The 20,195-nt window shown below is 37.9% G+C and overlaps 2 protein-coding genes across 6 annotated transcripts in view; both read right to left on the reverse strand.

Annotated features, from left to right (window-relative positions):
* Positions 1-7,898, reverse strand: part of LOC139965622 (ankyrin repeat and SAM domain-containing protein 6-like) — a 31,816-nt gene extending 23,918 nt beyond the window's left edge. Inside the window, exons 1-2 of one of the 3 annotated variants that reach the window (XM_071968182.1) lie at positions 7,757-7,898; positions 4,370-5,126 (exon numbers count right to left, since the gene is read on the reverse strand). In XM_071968182.1, coding sequence (XP_071824283.1) covers positions 4,370-5,096 — 727 coding nt within the window. In that variant the 5' untranslated portion in view covers positions 5,097-5,126; positions 7,757-7,898. The other 2 variants (XM_071968181.1, XM_071968180.1) reach the window with 2 other exon arrangements.
* Positions 7,899-11,622: 3,724 nt separating this feature from the next.
* LOC139965606 (visual pigment-like receptor peropsin) overlaps positions 11,623-20,195 on the reverse strand; it is a 51,585-nt gene continuing 43,012 nt past the window's right edge. For all 3 annotated transcript variants that reach the window (XM_071968147.1, XM_071968146.1, XM_071968145.1), the window contains 4 exons: positions 16,701-16,994; positions 14,857-15,103; positions 14,127-14,232; positions 11,623-13,891 (listed from right to left, as the gene is read on the reverse strand). In XM_071968147.1, the coding sequence (XP_071824248.1) occupies positions 13,268-13,891; positions 14,127-14,232; positions 14,857-15,103; positions 16,701-16,994 (1,271 nt within the window). In that variant the 3' untranslated portion in view covers positions 11,623-13,267. The remainder of the gene's footprint in view (positions 13,892-14,126; positions 14,233-14,856; positions 15,104-16,700; positions 16,995-20,195) is intronic.

Here is a 20,195-nt window from a genome sequence, read left to right on the forward strand (position 1 = left end):
TACAATGAACGGACACTTGCAAGCACAGATGCTGAAGTAATTGAGTATCATATCTTACACAGAGGCCTCTTCACCTGGCTATGAGGATAATGAGGATATTGTTTTCCAAGTATCGTGAACAATTACCTCATGTTTACGTCACAATTACGTCACATTTACGTCACATTACCAAGACACTCGGTTATATTGTTCATCTTTGCCCGAGTCCAGGTGAAGTCCCTTCCAAGACTAAAATTGCCAGAGTTCTACTCTAGTTCCTGTACACAATTGATTTCACTGCACTTTGATACATTCAATCAAGTAAATTAGTTGCTCCCTACACTTTCTTTCTTACTATTCGACTAAATTCATTGTCGTAGAAATGGAGTTCTGTGTTATTACCATTCTTCAGCAGGGAAATTCATGTAATTCTCTGCAGTGTATTTTGTCTTAGTCTGGCCAATTGCCAGTTGTTAATCTCCATGCCACACAGGAGCTTAAAGCAACTTTTTACGTTTTGTTGCCATTTTCCCACCCTTTTGACAAATCCATCGAGTTTTTTTACATGTATTCATCACAAAACAGCAAACTTCAAAATATTGGCCGAGTTTTTTCCCTGCCAAGAGCATTAATTGGCGAGTAATTAGGGACTTCTGCAGATAAGAAACTTAGATTCAGTACGGTGAATTGTCGTTCATTAAGGAACAAAATTCCAGACTTTCTCGATTTTATCTTTTAACACAAGCATTTGTACAGTTACAGAGACTTGGTTCAGTGAAAATGATAGTGTACTTCGTGCCCAGTTGAACACAGATGGACTTAGTTTCCTTGATGTACCGAGGGTGGGGGGACGGGGAGGAGGAACTGGCATTTTATTCAATTCAAATCTTTCGGTTAAAAATGTACACTCTGGTGAATATATATATTTTATTTGAATATTCTGTATGGACCGTGAATTATCTAACTATTCATATTATATATCGTCCTCCTTACTCGGAGGTACATCCAGTGACTGTCTCAACATTCTTAAACGATTATTTGGAGGCTTCCTGTAGCGTGGATAAAATATTGTTATCTGTGGTGACTTCAACATTCACTTAAATGATGCGGAAAATAATGAAGTGATGAAGTTCATTGATTTGTTGAACACGTTTGGCCTTTCTCAAACACTAAATACAAACACCCATACTTCTGGAAATACACTGGATTTGATTTTATCTAGGAGTAATGACGATGTCATTATAACTGAGCCAATTAGTGAATATTTCATTTCTGATCACTGCTTTGTTACCTGCGATATTGACTGCCCAAAACCTGATATTACCAGAAAAACTGTTAAATTCAGGAAAATTGCAGATATAAACAATGTCAGTCTTGCTCATGACTTACGGATAATGGCTAACTCCGCGATGGATATTGATGACGTCAATCAACTTGTGCAATTTTATAATGTGTCGCTTACCAGCATTTTAGAAAAACATGCCCCTTTAAAAACGAAGACTATCACAATTCGACCGAGACTACCATGGTACACAAATGACTTGAAGGAATTAAAGCTTCAGAGGCGGCGTGCTGAACGGAGATGGCGCAAGACAAATGATTTATCCGATTTTCAAGTATTCCGATCACTAAGAAACCTTTATTCCCAAAAACTACAGAAATCAAAGTTTATTCACATTAATGACATGGTAAATGAGTGCGGACGTGATAGCAAAAAGTTGTTCAAGCTTATGAATAATCTTACTGGACGAGCTAAAGTTAATCAATTTCCTGATGAGAATGCGGACGTTCTTGCATCCAAATTTTGTGATTTCTTCGCGCAGAATATGGAAGACATCAGGAAAGAACTTGCTCAACATGAGGTATACAAGCCAACTCTTACTTATTGTGGTAAAGCTTTTGATCAATTTTTCAAGTTTCAGAGGACGATATCAGGAAAATAATTTCACAATCTAAAAATACTCACTGTCGCCTTGATCCTTTTCCAACAAAACTTATAAAGGATAATATGGATTCTTTTGTTCCAGTTATTGCTAAAATTGTGAACCTGAGTCTCGCTTCGGGATGCTTCAGTGATCAATGGAAGCATGCTATTGTTTTACCTCTACTTAAAAAACAAGGTCTTGACCTATCGTATGGAAATTACCACCCGGTTAGCAATCTCAGTTTTGTGTCCAAACTCTGTGAAAAAGCTGCCTTATCACAATTTTGCGATCATATGGAACAAAATAATTTACTGCCTTCGTGTCAATTGGCTTATAGGAAAGACTTCAGCACTGAAACAGCTTTGCTCAAAGTGTGTAATGAAATTTTGTGCAATATGGACAATAACCATGTTACAATGATGGTTACGCTGGATCTTTCTGCAGCTTTTGATACTGTGGACCATGACATTTTGCTGAGTGTTCTTGATCAAAACTTTGGTACTAAGGGGCTGGCTAAATCATGGTTTGATTGTTTTTTAAGACCACGCACACAAAGTGTTCAGGTTGGTGAATGCATTTCTACGAAATCCACCGTCCACCAGGGCGTGCCACAAGGATCTTGTGCTGGCCCTGTTCTCTTTACGGCTTATGCAAGTACTGTACTTTATATCATACAATCTCCAGTCACCTTCCCGAGGTCATGGGGTATGCAGACGATCACGCCCTGTACCTAAAATTCAAACCAGGTAATTCCGACTCTGAACTTAGTGCTCTAAATGCTATGGAGAGTTGTTTATTGGACGTTAAGGCTTGGATGAATATGTGTCGCTTAAAAATGAACGATACCAAAACTGAATTTCTTATCTTTGGTTCACGAACTCAACTTGCAAAACTTGAAATTGATTGTATTAACATGGAATCATCTATTATTAATTGTGTAAATGATGTGAAGTATCTTGGCGTTTATTTGGACAACACCTTATCAATGAAAAAACATATAAATGAAAAATGTAAAATCGCTAGTTTTAACTTGTATAATATTAGAAAATTACGTAAGCATCTTTCAACTGATTCTACTCGCACTTTAGTTCAGGCACTTGTCACATCACACTTTGATTATTGCAACTCTTTGTTTTATGGTCTTCCCAGTTCTTCCCTTAATAAGTTACAGCGTGTATAAAATATGGCTGCCCGTATCATCCTAAATTTGAACAAATATGACAGTATATCTTCTGCTTTTAAACTTCTCCACTGGCTTCCGATAAAGGATCGTATCGATTTTAAAATTTTATCACTCACTTATAAGGCGCTTCACGGATCTGCACCATCTTATCTGAAGGACCTTCTTAAAACGGGATCAGTGAGCTACTCCATACGATCTCATGACAGTTTGATTTTAACTACCCCCCGCACTCGCTGCAAGTCCCTTGGTGACCGATCTTTTTGTGTCTGTGCCCCCAAATTGTGGAATGCACTCCCATTTTTATTCGCAATTCAAGTACTGTACTGTAAGTTCATTTAAATCCAGTCTTAAGACTTTCATTTTCACACGTGCCCAATATATATTTAATCTAGTTTTACTTATTATCTCATTCTTTTTGTATTTATTTCTTACTTTTGTTTTATCCTATTTTCTGATTTTGTGGCATGGTATATACTGTCTTCATTTTCTCCATCATTATTGGATTTGTTTAGTCTTTTAGGGTTATCTGTTTTTAAGATTTTTACCTCTTTCTTATGATTAACATTTCTTAATTTTCGTTAAGTTTTATACCTTTACTCTTTTAAGTTTGTACAGTGCCATAGCTTATGTTTTTACATATATATGTGCGCTTTAGAAATGTTTAAATAATAATAATAATGAGTAGAGTGTCTTCTGTCAAAATTCCTCATTTAAAATTAATCGCATACAGTTCCCCAAATCCACTAGTTTGAATTCAACCAATCAGCGAATAGCTAACATGTTTATTAGCCGTTGCCAAAAACAGATTCATTCACAGCAATCCGAAAAAGTTGCATCGGTATTACAGCCATGCACAATGTACACAAACAAAGCATGGTGTTGTAGTACTGTACATATTGGTGTACTGGGTTGGAATACGACGCCGGCGAAGTGAAAATTCATTACCTCATTATGGAATGAGGTTCATAGAATTGATATATTCATATTATGGGCGGAGGGGTTTATTGCGATCCTAACAGAAAATATCTTTGAGAAAAAAGCAACGTTCAAAGATGTAAATTTTTTCGATTTTAATTCCACCATTTGAAGTTAGATTGGAATCTATATAAGCTAGTTATGTATGTCGTTATGGCATCGTTGGGTCAATGAGTTAGAGAAAATCATAGAAAAGGAAGCAAAAAGCTGCTTTAACACGTGGAGGCAAGATTCCAGTTTTGCATACATGTAGATCTTTACTCCTATTCACTTATAATGGTCATAAAATTCTGTACTGTATACTTACCTCTCATTCTGTTGGTTGTCTTCATTTCCAAGAGTTCTATTACTTCCTTGTTGTCTTGAAGTGTAGCAATCTCAAGGGCTGTTCTCTGGTTGATGTCAGCAGTGTTTGGATCGGCACCATTGTCTAACAACAGCTGTGCAGCATCGTACCCGCCTCCCAGGGACACCATCATTAGGTTCGTCCAGCCGGTGCTCTTCTCCACGTGGAAATGGTCAGCACCACGGTCAATCAGCAACTTCATGACAGACTTGTACCCATTGAGTGCTGCGGCCATTAAGGGTGTGATGGCTTGGCCATCAATCTCCACGACATTCAAGTCTATTCCAGGGTAATCAACCAGTAAACGAACGACGGACAAATGACCGCCCAATGATGCTAGGGTCAGAGCGGAAGCACCAAGTTTGTTTTTGGTATTCAGATTTGCTTTGTTCTGTAGCAGTAGAGCTGCGATGTGTGAATGTCCGCTGCTGGCAGCCTGCATGAGCGGTGTCCACCCGTATGCATTTCTGCTGTCCAACATGGCACCGCGCATCAGTAAAAGCCGCACCACATTTTCGTGGCCGCCACCGGCAGCAAGATGCAATGGGGTGAAACCCTCCCCGAGATCTATGTCGACGACGGAGTTGAAGTTTTGGTTTTCGAGGACCTGATGGAGTGTGTCGATATCACCCTGCTGAAAAGCTGTAACAAGTTGTCTGTGTAGCTCCTGCTGATCACCATTGTCCATAGTACCAGTTCACAGTCACCATTACAGTACCTAAAATAATGGATTAATAAAAGCAAGCTGAATCTCTAGACAACTGTTTCTAATCGATTAGAAAATATTTCAAATTTCAGCAAAGCCCAATATCTAAGAGGACACCTGATTTGCTGCTTAAAGTATATACAGTAGTAAGTTCTAAAGGTTTGATTCCTACTCCCACTTCACAAACATCTTTATGGGGTAACATCTAACAATTGAATGACTTTTTTGACATGAACCAAAGAAAGGCCTGACCTTATTATACTTGTTGTGGTTTGGACAAGCCTCGATCTGAAAAAAATTTCACTACCTCTCCTCACCTACCCCAAACTGCAAATACTGTAGCTTGTAAAGAATCTTTCTTCTTTTTATCAATTAAATTGTACAATATCTTGTCATGGAAACACACTCAGTTACAAAATATATTGATGCACTACTAACATCACAACAGGGTCATAAACCTGAGCTTAAACAGAACATATTACTCTTCAACAAGAAGTTTGAGAACAACAAAATCCCTACAGTAATTCTTCACTACATTCTCACACATATAGACCTTGTACTTTCCTTCAGGTCAAGCTTACTTTCAAATAGCAATCAGAACACTAGTTAATCTGGCAGGAATCACAAGACAAACTACGTTGCTTCTGCGCACAAGTAACTGCCTTAAGATACCAGTTTTGTGACTTGAGTACTCCAATTTCAAAAGGGTCGAAACATTTGTCAGTTTTCTCTTTAGAGAAACAGAGAGATAGATCTATGATCAGGAAAATTATTGGTAATGAATTGACCTTAAATTGAAGTAAGAAGAAATCAATGTATCCTGATGACAAAGGAAAAGAAGCTGCTGATAACAGTTGCCAGTGTTACGATAGACTCCAGTTCACAGTATGGGGGATTGGTTACTAGACCAAAATTATTTTCAATTTAATTCTGACCAAGGCAAATTTGTTTTATGTAATGTAAATGTCAATGTAAATTTATTCTTAATAGGCGCATTGCATGTAACATATCTTAACGAGTCCTACGTACAACAGATACATTGCAAGCAATGAAATAAAAATTATCAAATTCAGTAAAAATTAGAAAAGTTAAACTCTCTGATACAAGAATAAGAAGGAGCATCTTTAGGAACTACAGTATCAGTAAATTATGCATTTTTTTTCTCTCATTTTCGTTTGTCATGTCAAATGTGAGGAAGTCAAATGTCTTACTTGACTTGACTGAACAACTGTAAACTGCTAGTAAATATGTGTGATTTTATCATCGTATAGACCTTTGGAAGACTAGTTTACCGAGACTTATGGTCACCGGAAAGTACTACATACTGTTAGATGAAAAGAAACCAATCCAAAGTGCAGAAAAGAGCTGTTCGACATATTTGTCATTGTGGTCCTCGTGATCACACTGGTATTATTTTAAAGACATTTAATTTATTGAAACTTCAGGACATAGTCAATCTAAGGAACTGCTTCATTCACATATCGCTTCATACACAATCTGCTACCAGATGCTCTCTCTAACTTTTTCACAATCAATATGCTTCCATTCATAGCTACAATACACGAAATCCTCAGCTTCTATTGCATAGTACTGTAAATAGCACAACATCTTCCCACTCAAGCCTTCGTTAGCATGCCATCAATCTTTGGAACTCGTTACCCATAGCAATAAGTGGCAGGCCCAGCTTAAGATCTAATAGATATAACTTTCATAATTATTTCATTGAAATACTGTACTAACTCATGACTAATGATTGTCTGCCCTTAGTCCTTTACTACTTTGAAGTACTCTAATTTTCTTTCATTTGTTGTATGAACACAGGTGTTCAGCTGTACTGGAGGGGGTGTTATTGTTATGGTCTTATTGTCCTATTTATATGTAATTGTTTAATTTGCTTTATAGAACTTTTGATTGGTCTCTTTCTCTGTGGTTTTAGGGACCAGAGCACCCTGTCAAGCCTGCAAGGGATCATTGTTCTGATACTTTCACTTTCATGTATTCTTCACTAGCTACTACTTCGTATTATCTGTAAACATTTATAAAATTATATGTGAAAATAAAATAAATGAAATACCAATATCAGACTGATCCCAATAATGCATACCGATAATGGGCAACACTACATTAATCAGTGAAACCTTCCTGATATACTTCAGCTACCCAACCCACTGCTCTTAATTGGTGCTCTAATTGACTGACTTCACAGAGGCCAAATTTAAATGGGCTCAGCCGTCCTTGCTTATGTGTTATTACTAAGGCTGGTGCTGATAGGCTAATAGTAGGCCAATTTAGGCTACACATAACGTAACGTTAGAATTCCTCCGAGGCTAGACTTCCTAGGCTATGCTACTTGCTAGGCCTATTCCTACGTAAGGCCTAACTTGTCCTTACTGCAGTGATATAGCAGACTATTTCTGAAAGCGATATTCCCACTGTGTTACATTATGTAGACGTTTCACAGTCCAGTCCAATGGTTCATTTCTTTTTCTTTTTGTATTCAATTGTAAGGCTTCTTCAGTTCAAATGACCACACACCGCAAAGTACGTGTAACGAGTCAATGTGCCTTTCTGCTTCTTATAATATTCCTAGCAATATAAGGTGAACATAAACCATACATTAACGGCACTACGGTAAGACCTACACACAACACACAGATAGAAGACGGGAAAGCAGAACGTCTGTTTACAACTTTCACTTGACGTCGTCAGCTGGTTAATTATTCAAAAGAACAGTGATCAATATAGACCGGGAGCCCAGAAGAAATTTATTAAGCCGAAAACGTTTGATGGGCAGGTTATGTATTGGTGCCGTGTCCCACCCTGTACTAGTGGCGTGGGGCCCAAAAATGAATATATTTAGCCGAAGAGATACAAGGACAAAATTTGCAGGATATCACCGTATGCATGGGGGTATTTTTAGTTACCATATAGCAATGACAGCAACTTCTTCCTGTACGAGGCCCGAGACAGCAGCCCCAAAGGACCCACCAAAATGGTGTTATTCTAGCGAAAAGAGACAAGCTTGGGCTGATTCTTTGGCGTTGGAACTATTCCACATTGGAATTGCCACTTTGGATTTCGAAAAGGTTTTCGATACAGTCTCACATGAGATAAACTAAAGATATACTCTTGGTGTCTCTGGACAGATTCTTCGAGGGGTTGATGACTTCCTCTCTGATCGAGAGCATGATGTTATCGTAAATGGTACTGGGTCTGTCTAACTTTGCCGAGGTTTGCCGGGTCGGTCTTGGGATCCATTCTCTTCTTGGCACATACCCGTATTAATGACATTGTCAATGTTGCTGCATCTGACGTTCGGCTGCTTGCTGGTGATTGCGTCTGCTATCGGGCAATAGCTGACGACGAAAATGACTGTCGTATAATCTTCAGGATGATATACTAATAACTTAGGACATTGGGCTAAGACTTGGGGCATGAGATTCCAGCCTATATAGCTACTAAATGTAACTCAAAATGAAAATTGTCAGGAAACAAAACTCTATTTATTTTAGTATATCCTAAACGGAGTTGATCTAACCAAGGTTAAAAACACCTAAGTATCTAATTAAATACTGTGGTGTTTCTATTAGGCTACACATAATCTCAATAGGGAGAGGCATATTCAGAGCAAGGGCGTAGGAACCGGGGGCTGGGGGCGCCAGCCCCCCCCCCCCAGTGAAAAATATGGTGGGGCGGAAGTGTCATTCCGCCCCCCCCCCCGCTTCGCAAGTCAGAAAACCCCTTTTTCATTTCCAAATGGTGCAATGCATTTATCGGGTGGGTTCCAGGGCCCTCCTTGGGCCCATTATAGTCCAGGGGCGAAGCCCCGGTGTGGGACAGGGATCGAGCGGACTTACAAATCTGAAATCTGAAAGTTTGCTTCTGTCTGGTCCCTGAATTGATAAGTCGGTCGTAAATATATTTTAACTAAAGTCACATCTGACAATTAGTGATTAGACTTAAATTAAGAAAGACTTTCTATTTAACATCTAGGTGTTACTTATGGCCTAAAATTGAAACCTAAAACAAAAACGAAAGTATTCTTAAACATTGCACACAAGAAGAAAAATCACCTATTATATAGATGTCTACAACATGCACGCATATGGTATTATAAGTACACTTAAAAAGCACTAGTGGGTAACTGGGCACATTCACTTCAATCGGAAACATAAAAACCTATCAAAATATAGATACTTCAAGGGGGGTAGCCTGGGTAGAATCTCTAGGGGGCAGTTGAGGAACACCGAGAAACAATATTTATCGCCAAAATTTAACATAGTGCTGATTCGATGTGCATACTATACCAGGGCCTTGTTGAAGATTTTTTTTTGTGGGTTGGCTATTTTCCAAAAGGGACCATATCATGACACTATCTACGCAGAGCGCCACTACAGGTTGGCGCCCGTATTGCGTAGCAAGAACATTTTTGCCAAAATTCCTTCCCAGATTGCCGGAAATGGCACTACCCAGGCCATGTAATTTGCTTCTAAACATTCTTATTTTTTGAGATCTCATGTTTTAGAAATTTAAATTTTTAGAAGAAATTGTTCGGTAAAATCACTTTGTGGGGCAAAAATAGGACTTTTTGTTACTGTATAGCTGTTCACAAGTAATTGAAGATAAAAAAGTACCGTAGGGCATTCTGGTGGTAGCCGTAGCCAATATATGCCACGGGGAATCCATGTGGGTAATTTATGTGCAAATTAATGGTTAGATTTCTTGTTATCATAATTAGTTGTTTTACATGCTAAAAGTGACCTACTGGGATGGGGGGGGAGGGGGAATGATCTGAGTGGGTTGGGCCGTGCAGGAGACTGTTCCTTATTGTTATTAGCTAAAACATTGGGGCATCGATATAGGGGCTAACAATGAAACTGATATTCATATGTAAAACATATAGACGTAATACATATATTTATGAATCGTAATTTCACATTAGACTGCTACACTTTCCCCGCAGTTTAAGTCTTAGGAGCTCTCTACGCTTCTTTATATTGCAACCAAACCAAACGCACATGATGCATTTTATGCACATCATGCAGTATTTGATGCTTATATGATGAGTGGTTTAAATATACCTTGTGTCAATTTGAATGCCATTCTTACAATACATGTCTAGAATCTTGAGTTTGAACACTATACTGACTGCAATGTAATCAGGAGAAATGATGTGATTATTTCGCTAAACCTAACTAATGATAGCGCATATACTGTCCAGGCGTTCACAGTATCTGATTATCGTAGGCCTACTTTCATTTTGGACGTGGAAACTCACGGGTACAGCTCCCCCTGCCCCCCCCCCCCCCCGCAGGTTAAGGCCCTGTACAGCAGTTAACTTCACCACAAAATATTTTGTGAACAAATGTATACATAACTACTAACCAGAAGTTGTGGTATGAGTTACATGGTTATAACAACGTTACATGGTTATAACAACGATTTAAATCTCAATGTGTGTTTGCCAAAATTTAACTTCGACTTTTCCAGCTTTCTGCCCTGAAAGCTCAGTGAACATAACACCGTTCTATGCGATTTTCATATTAATAATCATTATTTTGTATTGTGTTATACCTGTCGTTAAACATTTTGAGCTGAATAAACACCGCCAGATTTTTTAACGAGACCGTAGATTCTTCTAACCTCATTCAATATTTGCAAGCCCCGCCCAACAGACCATGCGCCAATCAAATCTATCTGTTTTGTTTACGACCGTTAGGCCTGTGTGCTAGCTTGTGTTAGGTCCATTCTCTTGAATTGTATATATCTTTATTTCGTTCTTACATAAGTAGCTTGCGTAATTGTGTCATTTTCCTTCCATTAAAAGGAATAAACGGGTGTTTTCAGACGTTTCCTCCGTGAAATTGGGTAAAAAAAAGTAGACGATACAAGTATATATAGGTTACATGCTGATATGGGCGGTCGCAGTGATTTTACGGTAAATCGTTCGCGCCAGTAGGGCAACAGAAAATACATTTCTTTCTTTCGATTGCGACAGCTTTTCTCCTTCAAACCCACCTGGTCAGGGTGCATTTAGAATAATAAATATTGAATCTGCTTAGGAAGTTTGTTTTCCAAAATTCATCAACAAACATACATTGATACTTTAACATGACTAGCAGCTTAGCAACCATATTTAGCACCATATTTTTATCTGTCTCAAAACTCCTATGAAACACATAACTAACTCAAATACACTTAAAACTATCATGATTGGAATTGCTAACCAAACTGAATGCACAATATAATTTGCAGTGGTGTTATATTGCTTGTTCGTGATAAATCAACATACTATAAAATATTAAAAAAATGATATACTGGAAAGAAGATTAGCGAATGATATCATCATATTGATGCCGCGTCGCCATTTATTCACTTCATATATACATTCTGCACAAGTACACAAAAAAACAGGGGAAAAATGTGAGCATGTATTTTTTACACTAATGACATATTTTAGACAACAATGTTCTTTAATTAGATCTGATGACCGTGAGAAGATACTTTTTACTTCTAAATAAGTACAATTATATGACAAAGACGTGAGATTGTATGCTGACCGTTTCTGGGGTAATGCCAAATATATCAGTATAATGTCATACAAACAATACGAAGCGTACTGAGATACTCCGCGTTGACTTGTATGTGTGATATGAAACTTGCATGTGAGGGTGGAGTGATTAACAACACGGGACACATGGAAGCGCATCACACGTTCAATATTTGAGCAAAATAACGGACTATACCGACAAAGTAAATTCAAGTAATACTAGTGTGATCGAGGACGTAAGTTCAATTGGTATTCAGTTGATGTTGAGAAATGTCGGACCATAAACCCCGGTACTCATAGCTGGTACAGTAACTACTGTTCAACACATGTTACCGTGTTACGAACACAAAGTAGTAATTACTGATGTTGTGGGACATGAACCATTTAGTGCGAGTTCATTATAGGCGATTCTAAATTGAAGTCGCTTCTAGCCGCTTTATGCTATGTAGGCCTATGGATATACCCGAACATGGCCTTTCTTCGTTCTCGGCATGACAAATTGGCGTAATTTAAAGGGAGGTATGAACTGGTCTCAAGTGGTACCGTACCTCCTTTACTTCATCTCGTAGGCATTCTCATCTTCTTAGACTCATTGTCCAGTCGCTCAGTTCTTTGTCTTACATCGGAACAAGTTAACAGCTTTGCAGTTATTACAGCGCCACCTGTTACACATGTCACCGTGTTACGAACACAAAGTAGTAATTACTAATGCACGGTTGTGGGAAATGAACAGAAGTTGCTGTACCAGCTATGAGTATCGGCTGGAACATATATCTATGCATCAGTCTATATGTCCGGTCTTATATAGAACGCTGAATTAACATTTATTTCACTATATAAAGTATCTTAAATCCTATTAACGATATCTCTAATTCATTTTAAGATCAAGCTTATATAGTTGCAATATCAACATTTTATTTGGGATATCAAGACATAAATCCCAATATAGGGATATGAAGAAATGCATGAAATTAATGCTATCAATAATTGAAATATGGATATCAGCAGTAAAATTATGGATATCTCAAATGCAATATATCTCAAATGCAATTAGAGATATCAAAAATTAAATCTAAGATATCAAAAATTAAAATTAGAGATATCTCAATTACATTTTTTTCCAATTCCAATAAAAATATCCACAAATTGTCCGGATATCTTTAATTCATTTCACGATATCTACAATTAATTCACGATATCCATAACTTATTGCAGACATCTCATATAGTCAAATAAATCTAAATTAGGAGTTACATACGGAAGACCGGAAATATATTTTTTTCCGGGCTGTGATTGGAGGTTTACAAATATACAAACAAACATATTTGTTGTTAGACCAAAACCCCAACGTCTCAATTTCAAAGCCAACAGCACATGAAAGAACAATAATTGTCAGATGAAACTTGAAACAAAGAAACCGTATTTTATTTCCTCCAGGTTCTTGGAAATGTGACTCCACAGTGCCGGGAAAACTAACCTCAATTTTTTTTTCATTCGTACTTTGTCGATTATGCACCAAATACCCCCCCCCCCCCCTCCCTCCTCTCTCCTCCCGTCAACTCTTTCCAATTAAACTAAATAAAATTGGTCATTTATTAGACTTCTAGTTAAATATGGGCGATGTTGTCATTCGTGATTGTTGCTTTGAATCAGAGGAGGTACCAGGGTTATCATTCATTTCAAAATTCTTGGGCAAGTCCACTTTTGGCTTATCCAGATTCTGGTTGGCTGGTAAGTTGAGCTGGTATTCCCGGTTGCTTGTCGATGCATCAAAAGAAGAGAAACGAACTGAGATTCTATCTGGGTCACGCTGCGCTAATGAACTGTCTTTTTCTATATTTTCAGGTGACACATCGCCTATGAAAATTTGCTTTTTATCAAAGTAAATTGCACAGGAGGATTTTCCATGTGCATTCTTGGTGTTTTTGAGGTAAAATCTGCCCGAAGACCGTGGACCATTGCCATCTCCAGTTGGTGCTTGGATATTGTCATCAAGGATAGGCCGCTGCCTCGATGCTCGCCTTAGAAGTTTTACGACGTCCCGTCTGAACGTTGAGCTCGAAGTCAGATAAATCAGCGGGTTCATCATACAGGATGATTTGGCAAGCATTGTTGGTAATGTTGAAGATATCGGGCCTACGAATACGGTACTTTGTGACATCCATAAACTCTCAACAGCGTACGGCGTCCAAGCAATGATGAAGGAACATGTCATGACGACACACATCTGATGGAAATGAGACAATAGCAGATTATATAAAAAAAAGTTGAGACTGTTGTAAAATTTAAAAAAAGAAAAAGCATGGGCGAGATGATTTTCTGTTATAAAATGGCAACATTAAAATTGCCCGTTTGAAGAGTGATAAGGGAGGCATTGGTGCAGGATTAATGCACGGCCAACTGATAGGAGAAGTAAACTACGTATATATATATATATATATATAAATGAAAAAGTCCACTACCTTAGTCACGTGATTATCTATTTTTATCTCTAATTGATCCAGTTTGTTGATAACGCGCATGCTCCGATCCCTTTCTTCAACTCTCAAAGGGTCTACCTTTCTAGATCTGTCAGGGAAGATAAGTACGTATTCAGGGTCAGTATTGTAATTACGCATGATGAATGGCAATAAAAAAAAAAACACATAATGCAATGACAAACTCGAATAATTCGCACTCAGCATGACAATATTTCAATATGATTCTCCCATGACAGCATAAGATGTATAGCCAGCGGTATTGACAAGTCAATGATGATCAGGTGATAACCATGTGACCTTTAAAGTACGCGCCAGGTGCGGCACTCAAAGACAGCCACCCCTCCTCCCTCCCTCCGTCCCTCCCTAGGCAGGTCACGGAGCTCACTTTATTATGGGTATGTTATAATTACCTTCACTTTTAATTACATTACTTGTTTTTATTTGTCGAAAACCAACTCAGTCAATGCTGGAAATGTTCCTTTATGAACTCTTCTGTATTTAAGTTACGCCGGCATACAACTGAAGGTAAAGGCGTTATAAATAAGTCGATGCGACTTATAACCATACAACTTAATAAAGTAAATAATAAAGTGGATGTCCCAGCCTACCACAAACCCTTGCACCTTCGGTACTTTCATGTTTAGCAAATCCGTTACCAACATTCATCATTTTCCTTCATATGTCATACCAACAGGAACAAAATTCTGCCTACCTTCTGATGATTTTAGTATAGCAGATGACCATAATGATGATAGGAATGACGTAGTTGGTGATCGTTGTTAAAAGCATATATGAGTAATTATTCACAGTTCTTGATATCCAATCAATTGAACAAGAAGTGCCAAATGGTTCGTAATCGTACTTGCTCCAGCCAATCAGAGGAGTCACAGCCCAGAAGAAGGCGTGGCACCATAAAGCGATGATCACGCGACGAGTCACATCAGCAGTCAACTTTGGACCTGGACCATTAAACAACAACAAAAAGTCGTAGAAACTTATCATATGCATGTAAGGTTGGTCTCAAGTGATGAAAAGATATATGGATTCTTCCACTCTATGCAAGGTAACATTGTAATACTCATATATTTTGTATCATTCAACAAATGTTTTTTTTTCCTTTTATAATGCTTTACCAAAATATTTGGAAAGGACATTGTACCGTTGTGTGACAGAAGAAAGGTTTTGAAGGTGAAACTTCAGTATTTTCATCACCTCATGTCATACCATTGTGTTTTGGCTGTTCGTGTTTGGCTGTTTAAGCCAATACTTGGCAATATTTTGTCTAAAACAATACTCCTTATTTGTCAATTATGAGTCATATCTCATTTCTCTGCTTTTTACTAATAATATATCCTATCGTAGTACGTGGATATTCTTTATATATATATATATATATATATTACATATATGTATATATGTATATAGATATATATATATATATATTACATATATGTATATGTATATATATATATATTCATTGGTTCATTCATTGGTTCATTCTGTAATTTTTTCTTTATGTATTCTCTCATTTATTGATTCTATCACTCGTTCGTTTGTTCATTCAGTTTTTCAACACAAAAACGTTTTTAAAACGTTATTAAAACGTTTCGTCTTTTGTTTTGATAACGTTATTTGTGGTGTAATAAATATGTCACGAAAACGTGTTCAGGCTCTTATTTCAATACATATTTTCGTTAAAACACTAATATAACATGAATATAACATGAATATCTCATAAAAATGTGATGCCGACGTTCTTATAAAACCAAATTTAACGTGATAAAAACATATTTTAGAGGCTCTTTTAATAATGTTATGATAACCTTTTGTGTTTGCTGGGTAATTTAGCATTCCTTCATCCATCCTTCCATTCATATATATATATTCATCCATTTATTATGTCATTCATCCATCCTTCCATTCATATATATTCATCCATTCATTCATTTATGAATGCATGTAGCATTTCATTTCATTTCATTTATTTTTCCATTTTCTCACAATGTTTATATAATAATAGGACTGTGAAGACAATACCATGCAAAGAAAATAATAAGTAGTAATTCAAATAAAAGAAAAATAATGGAAATTACGGAGAGAAAATGGTGGAAGGGCTTGGAAGCCGTAGCTTGTACAAGAAGCCCACCAGGAATAAAGGTAACAAGTATAAAGTATATGGGCATGATAATAAAGCCCCTTACAAAGAAGACCTATACCCCCCCCCACCCCTAAAATAAACAAAAAAGGCATTTTGATAATGTGGGAAATACTTAAAGTCAGAGACAAATGTAGATCTAAAGATGTTGATACTTGGATAAAAGATGATTTTTCAACTTGAATGAAAATGAATTAAGGTACTTAATATTTCTTAATGTATGACTTAGGCTATTCCAGAAATTAACACCATAACATCCATGCATACATTTATTCATTCCTCCATTCAGCCATTCATGCATTCAATTATTCATGTTTGCATGCTTGTCTCCAATTTTGTTCCTATTCAACCGTTTATTAATTCATTCATTCATGTAACCAAATGCGACTAGTAATACTTACGTAAATTGTGTTGACATACGTATACATATCTATAAACAGCCAATGCTGCATGTGTCCCCATGGAACTGGAACTCAAAGCGAATACGGCAAATCCAGAGAATTTGCAAGCCCTGTATCCGAAGATCCAATGACCTGAGTAACTGGAGATAGTGGTAAGTGGATAGCCAGTAAAAGATACACAGAGGTCACTAAATGCCAAGTTGACAAGAAGGAAGTTGATTGAACGTTTTCTAAATGTTCCAAGCTTGAGAAGTACAAAAAGAACTGTTGCATTGCCAACTGTGGCAATTACACCTGGGAATGGAAAATGAATGAGACATGAAAGGGATGTTAGTGTGTGGCCAACGTTTTTTTTTTTTTGTTAATTCAAAAGCTAAGCTGTAACTTTTCTTTTTACCAAATGAGAGAGATTTTGATATGAGTTTTGTCTCGAAAAGATATACATTTTATAATAAGGTGAATATTTGAAAATACTGCTAAATATTCTGGTAAGGGCAGTGTGGGTGTAATCGCCCTTTGGAAGAAGGAGTTACATAGTTGTCATCAAATTAAGAACTCCTGATGCGACGACGGTAACTTTGAAGAGCCAACAAAAAAAAGGGACTTTGACTGTATCGCAATGATATTTGTCCCCGAAGTGATGATATTTGGAGCCGAAACTAATAAATTCAGTGTTTTCATTATTTATTTTCAAAATAGGTTTGCATGCAGGGGCGTAGTCAGTATGTAGCACTGTAGGCCCGGGCCTACAGGGCGTAGCCAGTTTGTAGCACTGTAGGCCCGGGCCTACAATTTTTTTGGCCAAGTTACTTTTTTTTTTAAACACCCATAATTCAAAATCCATAAGCTTGCTGGACGAGTTTAAGAGTCTAGACAGGAAAAACTATTGAAATGAACGTAGCAAGAATATGGCTAAATTAGGTGACCTATTCTTCTGTCATCTAGGCTGTAATTTCTATCGCGTGCCGTTTCATTTAACACTCAGACTAGGATCCGATCTTGTCAGGTTTTTAACATCTAATTAATACTAACCATGATTAACTATGCCAATAGCTTCGGCAAATTCTGAAAGGTCTTTCAGCGCAATGCGCAGAATAAAAAACTACGTGCGTTCTACAATGAATGAAGAGAAATTCAGCGGTTTGGCACTCATGCAAATCCACCAGTGGTGTAACCAAGGGGGGGGGGGGCGTGGGTGAGACAGCCCCCATGAAAGCTTGTCGCCCCCTAGTCGCCCTCCCACTGGGATTTTGGGTGTCGAAAAAAATTACATGTGCGAAAAATATATTATTGGTCTGAACGGTCTCGAATCTCCATGATGACCACTCATGAACGACCCTTCGACCGCAGTCGCACATGCAGTCGCGGCGGATAGCTTCCTTCGCCTATAGTATGTCCGGGGACATTTTGGGGTATCGTTCCTATAGGCCTATATCTAAGGCCCTGGGGTCATTCCTTGACCGACTTGTTGCAATATAGTGTGCCCATTTCGAAGTAAACTTATTCACAGATTGTCAGTTGTCATGGGTTTGAACAAATGAGGGGTATTCTATCCAAACATAGGGCAAAATGGGGCTGGGGTTCCCAGTTCGCCCCATCATTTGTCAACTTGTACTGGGTTCTAATGTTGATGTCAATTGGAATCTCTTATAACTGAAATAATTCACCAAAAATTAAGGCTGCATGAACTTTATTGCAGATTTCCGGAGTGACGAATTTGTAATTTTCTCCCGAAATTACGCAACTAGATAGCTGCTATCCAGCCTGGCAAGTGCCATCTCCAGCGATCTGGCAGATATTGAAATCTGAAATTTTCTTGGTACGCTTCGCGCCAACCGATGGTGGCGCTCCGCTTAGATAGTTACAAGACGCCCACCCGGGAAATGGTCAACCCCCCAGCGCCCCCAACTGAAAAATCCTGGCTACTCCACTGACATCCACAGAGACTTTGCAATTGACGTTGATGCTGTGCTGAAGATATTTGCATCAGATACCAATCGTCGGATAGCTCTCGCCTTTTCTTATTAGGCTAACTTAAAACATTTACTAGTTACAGTTGTAGCAAAGACAATTACTGGCTATAGTTGTATCAAAGACAATTCTGGCCTTTCTTTGTATCTACAAGTATCACAATTTGAAAAGTAAGACTACTCCGTACATGTACCTTGCTAATTTTAAATACATTATGTAGTATACAAATAATGAATGGTTATGAGTGCAATGTTCCATTCAACTCGGCTGCGCCTCGTTGAATGAGCTTGAACATTACATCTTCCAACTCATGAATATTTGCACTATTGCACGAATGAAAACCATTCAATATTTGTTTTATACAACATATTATATATATTAAGACGGGTAAAATGCACTCATGCAACAGATTGTTTTGAACAGACAGGTTTCTCTGATCTTACTATTGAAAAAAGTGCTATCAAAAAATATAACCCATGGTTCTATTTCATAGTGTGGAATAGAGCGGATGCAATAAACGAGCAATTGACCAATCAAATGACCAGAATACAATAAGGTGTTGTATAATATTGCATAACGTACTATTTTAACTCGTTTGTTTTGGGGTTTAAAAGTGATATTGAAAGAGGTGTCTCAAGTTAGCATGAGGCCAGGGAACCAGAATGAACACTCGGGAAGGGCCGTTTCCGGCCATCTGGGGGGTTTATAAAACCAAAAATTTTCTTGTACGCTCCGCGCCAACCGATGGTGGCGCTCCGCTCAGATAGTCGTGCCTACAGCTTTGAAAATCCTGGCTACGCCCCTGGCATGAACGTACGTCATTGATGCAAGACTCGAGTCTAGATAAAGCAGCATTGGCCGCAACTTGATCAAGAGAAAATGGTGTATACATCTGGGAGTAATCAGCGTAGAACTGGTCTTGCAAACTATGTTTCTGGATTATGTATTAAGTAGATTTGTATGCAGAGGAAACAGGACAAGAAATAACACAGAGCCTTTTGGAGCAAATCAAAGAATGAGTGTCACCATGTTTATGTGATGGTGAGGAAATGTGTTGGAGAAGACCATTTTACACCAACAATTCTGAGAATCGATTTACCTTCCCATCATGCAAGATATTAACATGAATGTTAAAATCAAGGGGGGGGGGGGGGTAACGAGTTATGAAGGATTGAAGAGTCCATAAGTTAGTTGCATTCGTCGAGGAACTGAGTAAAGGTACATCGAGTGATTGCTGGTCTGTATCCATATGATGAGTGAAATACAGGTGGACGAGGAAGATTATTCAACTTATTAAGGGTAATGCCGACCTTTGTAATTCTGACATTCATGTCGACACTATAAATGCTATGTTACATGTTAAAATACTGTTGCGGGATTATCAATTTTAGCGTTGTAGTCACATTATTGTTTACAGGGCGTTGTGGATGTACACGACAGAATGGAAAATGCTAACAGTAATGCTTATAGCAATATTGGCTCTCGTGATGTGAATATGAATACCTACCCCCTAGCATAACGATA

Source organism: Apostichopus japonicus, chromosome 3 (assembly GCF_037975245.1).
Source record: "Apostichopus japonicus isolate 1M-3 chromosome 3, ASM3797524v1, whole genome shotgun sequence".
Classification (NCBI taxonomy): Eukaryota; Metazoa; Echinodermata; class Holothuroidea; order Aspidochirotida; family Stichopodidae; genus Apostichopus; species Apostichopus japonicus.